Genomic DNA, 12,146 nt, shown 5'->3' with positions numbered 1-12,146 from the left:
AGGACGTCCCTCCAAAACTGATGAGAAGACGAGGAGAAAACTGGTCAGGGAGGCTGCCAAGAGGCCTGCGGCAACATGAAAGGAGCTGCAGGAACTTCTGCCAAGTACTGGCTGCTCCCTACATGTGACAACAATCTCCTGTATTCTTCATGTGTCTGGGCTGTGGGGTAGGGTGGCAAGACAGAAGCCTTTTCACATGAACAAAAAAAAACATCCAAGCCCGGCTGAATTTTGCAAAAAGATGCATCCAGTCTCCCAAAACCATGTGGGGAAAATGTGTTATGGTCTGATGAGACCAAGGTTGAACTTTATGGCCATTATTCCAAAAGGTGTGTTTGGCACAAAAACAACACAGCACATCACCAGAAGAACACCAGACCCATGGTAAAGCATGGTGGTGGCAGCATCAGGCTTTGGGGCTGCTTTTCTTCAACCATAACTTGGGCTTTAGTCAAGGTGGAGGGAACCGTGAAGCGCTCCAAAGGCCAGTCAAATTTGGTGCAAAACCTTCAGGCATCTGCTAGAAAGCTGAGGATGAAGAGGAATTTTACCTCTCAGCATGACGACGAGCCAAAGCATACATCCAAATCAACAAAGGACTGGCTTCACCAGAAGAAGGTCAGCGTTTTGGAAAGGTCCAGCCAGAGGCCAGACCTGAATCCAACAGAGGATCTGTGGGGTGACCTGAAGAGGGCTGTGCACAGGAGATGTCCTCACAATCTGATGGATCCAGAAGGTTTTTGCACAGAAGAGTGGGAACTTATTGTCAAGTCAAGGTGTGCCAGGCTCATAGACTCTCACCCAAAAAGACTGGGTGGGTGCTGCATTAAAATGCAAAGCTGCTTCAACAAAGAGTTAGTTTAGGGATGTGCACACTTATACAACCAGCTTATTGTACGTTTTGTTTTCTTTTGTTTCTGTTGGGTTTTTTTCCCTTAAAATATTTCTGGTTATTTTTCACTTTATTTTTATAGGCTGCAATTTTTAAAAAATGTGGAAACAGTTCTGTCATGGTTTGTCTTGATTTCATTATTTTACATCACAAAAACCTGCCATTTTAACAGGCCTGTGTAGACTTATAATATTCACTGTGTGTGTTGATAAGTGCAACTGTAATTTTTGGCACCATGCACCACCAAAGTGTTGTCGTCATTTCATGGCTTCTGGATTACTTCTGGAGCCATTATTTTTTCCACCTGTGGCGAAAATGAATAGGATGTTGGGTTCCCGTTAAGGAATGGTTTTGGTCTTTTGAATATGTGAAACCAAGACATTCAAAATACCATAGAGAGAATTCCTTATGTTTGATCAGTATATGTTATATCAGTATATGTTTTATCAGTATATGTTATCAGTATATGTTATATCAATATATATTTTATCAGTTTGTTTTATCAGTATATATCAGTATATGTTTTATCAGTATATATCAGTATATGTTATATCAATATATGTTTCATCAGTATATATCAGTATATGTTATGTCAATATGTTTTATCAGTATATGTTATATCAGTATATGTTTTATCAGTATATATCAGTACATGTTATATCCGTATGTTTTATCAGTATATATCAGTACGTTTTATCAATATATATCAGTACATGTTTTATCAGTATATATCAGTATATGTTATATCAGTATATGTTTTATCAGTATATGTTTTATCAGTATATATTAGTACATGTTTTATCAGTATATATCAGTATATGTTATATCAGTATATGTTTTATCAGTATATTACGGTGGTGCAGTGGTTAGCGTTGTCGCCTCACAGCAAGAAGGTCTTGGGTTCGAACCCTGGGGTTGTCCAACCTTGTGGGTCATCCCAGGTCGTCCTCTGTGTGGAGTTTGCATGTCCTCCCTGTGTCTGTGTTGGCCTTTCTCCGGGTGCTCCAGTTTCCCCCACCATCAAAAAGACATGCATGTTAGGGTTAATACTCCTGTCTGTGCCCCTGACCGAGGCATGGCAAGATGAGCTGGAGTTGGTCCCTGGGTGCTGCACAGCGGCTGTCCACTGGTCCTAGCTACACAGCTAAGATGGGTTAAATGCAGAGGAAGAATTGCGCCACGGGGATTAATAAAGTAATTAAATTAAATTTATATTTAATTTAATTTAATATATTTGCTAAGAAACTTTTACCTCCGGCTTGGTCAGGCGTCCCTACAGACACAATTGGCCGTGTCTGCGGGTGGGAAGCTGGATGTGGGTATGTGTCCTGGTCGCTGCACTAGCGCCTTCTCTGGTCGATCGGGGCACCTATTCAGGGGAGAGGGGGAACTGGGGGGGAATAGCATGATCCTCCCACGCGCTATGTCCCCCTGGTGAAACTCCTCACTGTCAGGTGAAAAGAAGCGGCTGGTGACTCCACATGTATCGGAGGAGGCATGTGGTAGTCTGCAGCCCTCCCCGGATTGGCAGAGGGGGTGGAGCAGCAACCGGGACGGCCCGGAAGAGTGAGGTAAATGGCTGGATACAATTGGGGAGAAAATCCAAAAAAAAAAGAGAAACTAAGTGCAGCTGTTTCTCTCACTACCTACGTCCACAGCAGTGTCACATGCTAAATGCTACACTAGTTAGTTCTAGCAATATTTTTTTATTGTGGTTTTAAAATTTGTTGACACCCTCTTTATCAAATCCAGATGTCTCGAGCAAAAGAGTGTGTTGGCGTCGGCGACGTTCCAGCCAATAATTGTATACCTCTATTAATTTTCCCATCATCCTGGCAAGGCATTGGATCCGGAGTCCCTTATTTGGGTGGAAAACCTGCGTCACATTTTGATGGTCTGTTACACCCAAAACATGTGAACTCTTCAAAACCAGCTCTGTCTTCCATTCTGGAAAAAGCCTCTAGGGAATGTTTGGGGCGAAATGTGAGGAGGCAGAAGCAGAGAATTGCCTGGTTAAGATATTGACCAGCAACACTCAGCACCAGTAATGAGTTGAGAAAATTGTTTATTTATTAATCCGTCTATTTATTTTAACTAGCGGTAATTTTTGAGTAGTTGTTTCTTGTTTTCTGTAATCCAGTCTGGTGGTGTGGATACGGTTTACTACTGTAGTGGCACAGTCTTTTAGGTTTTTGGCTTTGTGTGCGACTGGCTGTGTCCCGTGTGCTCCTCAGATCGTATGGACCTGGAGGAGCCTCAGAAAGTGGACAAACTACAAGAGCCCCTGCTGGAGGCCCTGAAGATCTACGCCCGACGCCGGCGCCCAAACAAGCCCCACATGTTTCCCCGTATGCTGATGAAGGTCACGGACCTCCGCGGGATCAGCACCAAGGGTCAGCCACCGGTCCACTGCCATGGCAACATGGACCATGGTCAAACCTTAGAAATGACCAGAGCAGGGCGTCTGGGTAGCTTAGCGGTCTATTCTGTTGCCTACCAACACAGGGATCGGCAGTTCAAATCCCCGTGTTACCTCCGGCTTGGTCAGGGGTCCCTACAGACAGAATTGGCTATGTCTGCGGGTGGGAAGCCGGATGTGGGTGTGTCCTGGTCGCTGCACTAGTGCCTCCTCTGGTCGGTTGGGGTGCCTTTTCAGGGGAGAGGGGGAACTGAGGGGAATAGCGAGATCCTCCCACGTGCTACGTCCCCCTGGTGAAACTCCTCACTGTCAGGTGAAAAGAAGCTGGTGACTCCACATGTATGGGAGAAGACATGTGGTAGTCTGCAGCCCTCCCCGGATGGGCAAAGGGGGTGGAGCAGCGACCGGGACGGCTCAGAAGAGTGAGGTAACTGGCCAAGTACAACTGGGGAGAAAAAAAGGGAAACAATCCATAAAAAAACACCACAGTATTGCTTTTTATTTACTAGAGTATTTCTAGTCATGTACTTTTTTTTCATCGTATTATTGTATAAATACTGTTGTTTTTCTATAGTATAGGAAGTTTTCCTGTTTTAAGATATAAATGCTGTAACACACGGCTAGAGAAAATACTACAGTAATTTTCTATAGTTGTACTTTTCAACTGGGTACTGTCATAGTTTAGGAGTAAAGACTGGCACAAGGGACAAGACCACAAAGACCATCTGAGGGACTCTGTCGTAATGAAGAGGTTAATCTTTATAAACACAGGTACTCTTGTATTAAAAACACACGTACTCTTGTTAGAAAGACACGTACTCTTGTGTTAGAAACACACGTACTCTTGTTAGAAACACATGTACTCTTGTGTTAGAAACACACGTACTCTCGTGTTAGAAACACACGTACTCTCGTATTAGAAACACACGTACTCTCGTGTTAGAAACACACGTACTCTTGTTAGAAACACACGTACTCTTGTTAGAAACACACGTACTCTCGTGTTAGAAACACACGTACTCTCGTGTTAGAAACACACGTACTCTTGTTAGAAACACACGTACTCTTGTGTTAGAAACACATGTACTCTCGTGTTAGAAACACACGTACTCTTGTGTTAGAAACACACACACTCTTGTTAGAAACACACGTACTCTTGTTAGAAACACACGTACTCTTGTTAGAAACACACGTACTCTTGTGTTAGAAACACACGTACTCTCGTGTTAGAGAAACACGTACTCTTTTTAGAAACACACGTACTCTCGTGTTAGAAACCCACGTACTCTTGTTAGAAACACACGTACTCTTGTGTTAGAAACACACGTACTCTCGTGTTAGAGAAACACGTACTCTTTTTAAAAACACATGTACTCGTGTTAGAAACACACGTACTCTTGTGATAGAAACACACGTACTCTCGTGTTAGAAACACACGTACTCTCGTTTTAGAAACACACGTAATCTTGTGTTAGAAACACACGTACTCTTGTTAGAAACACACGTACTCTCATGTTAGAAACACACGTACTCTCATGTTAGAACCACACGTACTCTTGTTAGAAACACACGTACTCTCGTGTTAGAAACACACGTACTCTCGTGTTAGAGACACACGTACTCTCGTGTTAGAAACCCACGTACTCTTGTTAGAAACACACGTACTCTTGTTAGAAACACACGTACTCTTGTGTTAGAAACACACGTACTCTTATGTTAGAAACACATGTACTCTTGTTAGAAACACACGTACGCTCGTGTTAGAGAAACACGTACTCTTTTTAGAAACACACGTACTCTCGTTTTAGAAACACACGTACTCTTGATAGAAACACACGTACTCTTGTCTTAGAAACACACGTACTCTCGTTAGAAACATACGTACTCTCATGTTAGAAACACACGTACTCTTGTTAGAAACACACGTACTCTCGTGTTAGAAAGACACGTACTCTTGTGTTAGAAACACACGTACTCTTGTGTTAGAAACACACGTACTCTTGTGTTAGAAACACACGTACTCTTGTGTTACAAACACACGTACTCTTGTTAGAAACACACGTACTCTTGTTAGAAACACACATACTCTTGTGTTAGAAACACACGTAGTCTCGTGTTAGAAACACACGTACTCTTGTGTTAGAAACACACATACTCTTATGTTAGAAACACACATACTCTTGTTAGAAACACACGTACTCTTGTGTTAGAAACACACGTACTCTTGTGTTAGAAACACACGTACTCTTGTTAGAAACACACGTACTCTTGTTAGAAACACACGTACTCTTGTTAGAAACACACGTACTCTTGTTAGAAACACACATACTCTCGTGTTAGAAACACACGTACTCTCGTGTTAGAAACCCACGTACTCTTGTTAGAAACACATGTACTCTTGTGTTAGAAACACACGTACTCTCGTGTTAGAGAAACACGTACTCTTTTTAGAAACACATGTACTCTTGTGTTAGAAACCCACGTACTCTTGTTAGAAACACACGTACTCTCGTGTTAGAAACACACGTACTCTCGTGTTAGAAACACACGTACTCTCGTGTTAGAAACCCACGTACTCTTGTTAGAAACACACGTACTCTTGTTAGAAACACACGTACTCTTGTGTTAGAAACACACGTAGAAACACACGTACTCTTTTTAGAAACACATGTACTCTTTTGTTAGAAACACACGTACTCTTATGTTAGAAACACATGTACTCTTGTTAGAAACACACGTACTCTCGTGTTAGAGAAACACGTACTCTCTTTTTAGAAACACACGTACTCTTCATAGAAACACACGTACTCTTGTCTTAGAAACACACGTACTCTTGTCTTAGAAACACACGTACTCTTGTCTTAGAAACACACGTACTCTCGTTAGAAACATACGTACTCTCGTATTAGCAAGACACGTACTCTTGTGTTAGAAACACACGTACTCTTGTGTTAGAAACACACGTACTCTTGTGTTAGAAACACACGTACTCTTGTGTTAGAAACACACGTACTCTTGTGTTAGAAACACACGTACTCTTGTTAGAAACACACGTACTCTTTTTAGAAACACACATACTCTTTTGTTAGAAACACACGTAGTCTCGTGTTAGAAACACACGTACTCTTGTGTTAGAAACACACATACTCTTGTTAGAAACACACGTACTCTTGTGTTAGAAACACACGTACTCTTGTTAGAAACACACGTACTCTTGTTAGAAACACACATACTCTTGTGTTAGAAACACACGTAGTCTCGTGTTAGAAACACACGTACTCTTGTGTTAGAAACACACATACTCTTGTTAGAAACACACGTACTCTTGTTAGAAACACACGTACTCTCGTTAGAAACACACGTACTCTCGTGTTAGAAACCCACGTACTCTTGTTAGAAACACACGTACTCTCGTGTTAGAAACACGCGTACTCTTGTTAGAAACACACGTACTCTTGTGTTAGAAACACACGTACTCTTGTGTTAGAAACCCACGTACTCTTGTGTTAGAAACACACGTACTCTCGTGTTAGAAACACACGTACTCTCGTGTTAGAAACACACGTACTCTCGTGTTAGAAACACACGTACTCTTGTTAGAAACACATGTACTCATGTTAGAAACACACGTACTCTCGTTAGAAACATACTTACTCTCATGTTAGAAACAAACGTACTCTCATGTTAGAAACACACATACTGTTCTGTTAGAAACAAACGTACTCTCGTGTTAGAAACACACGTACTTTTATGTTAGAAACACGCGTAATCTTGTTAGAAACACACGTACTCTTTTTAGAAACACATGTACTCTTTTGTTAGAAACACACGTACTCTTATGTTAGAAACACATGTACTCTTGTTAGAAACACACGTACTCTCGTGTTAGAGAAACACGTACTCTCTTAGAAACACACGTACTCTCGTGTTAGAAACCCACGTACTCTTGTTAGAAACACATGTACTCTTGTGTTAGAAACACACGTACTCTCGTGTTAGAGAAACACGTACTCTTTTTAGAAACACATGTACTCTTGTGTTAGAAACCCACGTACTCTTGTTAGAAACACACGTACTCTCGTGTTAGAAACACACGTACTCTCGTGTTAGAAACCCACGTACTCTTGTTAGAAACACACGTACTCTTGTTAGAAACACACGTACTCTTGTTAGAAACACACGTACTCTTGTGTTAGAAACACACGTAGAAACACACGTACTCTTTTTAGAAACACATGTACTCTTTTGTTAGAAACACACGTACTCTTATGTTAGAAACACATGTACTCTTGTTAGAAACACACGTACTCTCGTGTTAGAGAAACACGTACTCTCTTTTTAGAAACACACGTACTCTTCATAGAAACACACGTACTCTTGTCTTAGAAACACACGTACTCTCGTGTTAGAAAGACACGTACTCTTGTGTTAGAAACACACGTACTCTTGTGTTAGAAACACACGTACTCTTGTGTTAGAAACACACGTACTCTTGTGTTAGAAACACACGTACTCTTGTGTTAGAAACACACGTACTCTTGTGTTAGAAACACACGTACTCTTGTTAGAAACACACGTACTCTTTTTAGAAACACACATACTCTTGTGTTAGAAACACACGTAGTCTCGTGTTAGAAACACACGTACTCTTGTGTTAGAAACACACGTACTCTTGTGTTAGAAACACACGTACTCTTGTTAGAAACACACATACTCTTGTTAGAAACACACGTACTCTTGTGTTAGAAACACACGTACTCTTGTTAGAAACACACGTACTCTTGTTAGAAACACACATACTCTTGTGTTAGAAACACACGTAGTCTCGTGTTAGAAACACACGTACTCTTGTGTTAGAAACACACATACTCTTGTTAGAAACACACGTACTCTTGTTAGAAACACACGTACTCTCGTTAGAAACACACGTACTCTCGTGTTAGAAACCCACGTACTCTTGTTAGAAACACACGTACTCTCGTGTTAGAAACACGCGTACTCTTGTTAGAAACACACGTACTCTTGTGTTAGAAACACACGTACTCTTGTGTTAGAAACCCACGTACTCTTGTGTTAGAAACACACGTACTCTCGTGTTAGAAACACACGTACTCTCGTGTTAGAAACACACGTACTCTCGTGTTAGAAACACACGTACTCTTGTTAGAAACACATGTACTCATGTTAGAAACACACGTACTCTCGTTAGAAACATACGTACTCTCGTGTTAGAAACACACGTACTCTTGTGTTAGAAACACACGTACTCTTGTTAGAAACACACGTACTCTTGTTAGAAACACACATACTCTTGTGTTAGAAACACACGTAGTCTCGTGTTAGAAACACACGTACTCTTGTGTTAGAAACACACGTACTCTTGTGTTAGAAACACACGTACTCTTGTTAGAAACACACATACTCTTGTTAGAAACACACGTACTCTTGTGTTAGAAACACACGTACTCTTGTTAGAAACACACGTACTCTTGTTAGAAACACACATACTCTTGTGTTAGAAACACACGTAGTCTCGTGTTAGAAACACACGTACTCTTGTGTTAGAAACACACATACTCTTGTTAGAAACACACGTACTCTTGTTAGAAACACACGTACTCTCGTTAGAAACACACGTACTCTCGTGTTAGAAACCCACGTACTCTTGTTAGAAACACACGTACTCTCGTGTTAGAAACACGCGTACTCTTGTTAGAAACACACGTACTCTTGTGTTAGAAACACACGTACTCTTGTGTTAGAAACCCACGTACTCTTGTGTTAGAAACACACGTACTCTCGTGTTAGAAACACACGTACTCTCGTGTTAGAAACACACGTACTCTCGTGTTAGAAACACACGTACTCTTGTTAGAAACACATGTACTCATGTTAGAAACACACGTACTCTCGTTAGAAACATACTTACTCTCATGTTAGAAACAAACGTACTCTCATGTTAGAAACACACATACTGTTCTGTTAGAAACAAACGTACTCTCGTGTTAGAAACACACGTACTTTTATGTTAGAAACACGCGTAATCTTGTTAGAAACACACGTACTCTTTTTAGAAACACATGTACTCTTTTGTTAGAAACACACATACTCTTATGTTAGAAACACATGTACTCTTGTTAGAAACACACGTACTCTCGTGTTAGAGAAACACGTACTCTCTTAGAAACACACGTACTCTCGTTTTAGAAACACACGTACTCTTGATAGAAACACACGTACTCTTGATAGAAACACACGTACTCTTGTCTTAGAAACACACGTACTCTCGTTAGAAACATACGTACTCTCATGTTAGAAACACACGTACTCTTGTTAGAAACACGCGTACTCTCGTGTTAGAAAGACACGTACTCTTGTGTTAGAAACACACGTACTCTTGTGTTAGAAACACACGTACTCTTGTGTTAGAAACACACGTACTCTTGTTAGAAACACACGTACTCTTGTTAGAAACACACATACTCTTGTGTTAGAAACACACGTAGTCTCGTGTTAGAAACACACGTACTCTTGTGTTAGAAACACACATACTCTTGTTAGAAACACACATACTCTTGTGTTAGAAACACACGTACTCTTGTTAGAAACACACGTACTCTTGTGATAGAAACACACGTACTCTCGTGTTAGAAACACACGTACTCTCGTTTTAGAAACACACGTAATCTTGTGTTAGAAACACACGTACTCTTGTTAGAAACACACGTACTCTCATGTTAGAAACACACGTACTCTCATGTTAGAACCACACGTACTCTTGTTAGAAACACACGTACTCTCGTGTTAGAAACACACGTACTCTCGTGTTAGAAACACACGTACTCTCATGTTAGAAACCCACGTACTCTTGTTAGAAACACACGTACTCTTGTTAGAAACACACGTACTCTTGTGTTAGAAACACACGTACTCTTATGTTAGAAACACATGTACTCTTGTTAGAAACACACGTACGCTCGTGTTAGAGAAACACGTACTCTTTTTAGAAACACACGTACTCTCGTTTTAGAAACACACGTACTCTTGATAGAAACACACGTACTCTTGTCTTAGAAACACACGTACTCTCGTTAGAAACATACGTACTCTCATGTTAGAAACACACGTACTCTTGTTAGAAACACACGTACTCTCGTGTTAGAAAGACACGTACTCTTGTGTTAGAAACACACGTACTCTTGTGTTAGAAACACACGTACTCTTGTGTTACAAACACACGTACTCTTGTTAGAAACACACGTACTCTTGTTAGAAACACACATACTCTTGTGTTAGAAACACACGTAGTCTCGTGTTAGAAACACACGTACTCTTGTGTTAGAAACACACATACTCTTGTGTTAGAAACACACGTCCTCTTGTTAGAAACACACGTACTCTTGTTAGAAACACACATACTCGTGTTAGAAACACACGTAGTCTCGTGTTAGAAACACACGTACTCTTGTGTTAGAAACACATGTACTCTTGTTAGAAACACACGTACTCTCGTGTTAGAAACACACGTACTCTTGTTAGAAACACACGTACTCTCGTGTTAGAAACACACGTACTCTCGTTAGAAACACACGTACTCTCGTGTTAGAAACACACGTACTCTTGTTAGAAACACACGTACTCTTGTTAGAAACACACATACTCGTGTTAGAAACACACGTAGTCTCGTGTTAGAAACACACGTACTCTTGTGTTAGAAACACATGTACTCTTGTTAGAAACACACGTACTCTCGTTAGAAACACACGTACTCTCGTGTTAGAAACACACGTAGTCTCGTGTTAGAAACACACATACTCTTGTTAGAAACACACGTACTCTTGTTAGAAACACACGTACTCTCGTTAGAAACACACGTACTCTCGTGTTAGAAACACACGTACTCTTGTTAGAAACACACGTACTCTCGTGTTAGAAACACACGTACTCTTGTTAGAAACACACGTACTCTTGTTAGAAACACACGTACTCTCGTGTTAGAAACACGCGTACTCTTGTTAGAAACACACGTACTCTTGTGTTAGAAACACGTGTACTCTTATGTTAGAAACACGCGTACTCTTGTTAGAAACACACGTACTCTTGTTAGAAACACACGTACTCTTGTGTTAGAAACACACGTACTCTCGTGTTAGAAACCCACGTACTCTTGTTAGAAACACACGTACTCTTGTGTTAGAAACACACGTACTCTCGTGTTAGAAACACGCGTACTCTTGTTAGAAACCCACGTACTCTTGTGTTAGAAACACACGTACTCTCGTGTTAGAAACACACGTACTCTCGTGTTAGAAACACACGTACTCTTGTTAGAAACACATGTACTCGTGTTAGAAACACACGTACTCTCGTTAGAAACATACTTACTCTCATGTTAGAAACAAACGTACTCTCATGTTAGAAACACACGTACTCTTGTTAGAAACACACATACTGTTCTGTTAGAAACAAACTTACTCTCGTGTTACAAAAACACGTACTTTTATGTTAGAAACACGCGTAATCTTGTTAGAAACACACGTACTCTTTTTAGAAACACATGTACTCTTTTGTTAGAAACACACGTACTCTTATGTTAGAAACACATGTACTCTTGTTAGAAACACACGTACTCTCGTGTTAGAGAAACACGTACTCTTTTTAGAAACACACGTACTCTCGTTTTAGAAACACACGTACTCTTGATAGAAACACACGTACTCTTGTCTTAGAAACACACGTACTCTCGTTAGAAACATACGTACTCTCATGTTAGAAACACACGTACTCTTGTTAGAAACACGCGTACTCTCGTGTTAGAAAGACACGTACTCTTGT

The 12,146-nt window shown here is 40.7% G+C and overlaps 1 protein-coding gene across 4 annotated transcripts in view; it reads left to right on the top strand.

Moving 5' to 3' along the window:
* Positions 1–12,146, top strand: part of LOC130106625 (retinoic acid receptor gamma-A-like) — a 125,707-nt gene that overhangs the window by 88,411 nt on the left and 25,150 nt on the right. For all 4 annotated transcript variants that reach the window (XM_056272806.1, XM_056272807.1, XM_056272809.1 and 1 more), the window contains one exon: positions 3,127–3,285. In XM_056272806.1, coding sequence (XP_056128781.1) covers positions 3,127–3,285 — 159 coding nt within the window. The remainder of the gene's footprint in view (positions 1–3,126; positions 3,286–12,146) is intronic.

This window comes from Lampris incognitus, chromosome 2 (genome assembly GCF_029633865.1).
Source record: "Lampris incognitus isolate fLamInc1 chromosome 2, fLamInc1.hap2, whole genome shotgun sequence".
In the NCBI taxonomy this organism is placed as follows: domain Eukaryota; kingdom Metazoa; phylum Chordata; class Actinopteri; order Lampriformes; family Lampridae; genus Lampris; species Lampris incognitus.
Note: the sequence above shows the minus strand (reverse complement) of the source record. Positions and strands in the feature narration are given on the sequence as shown.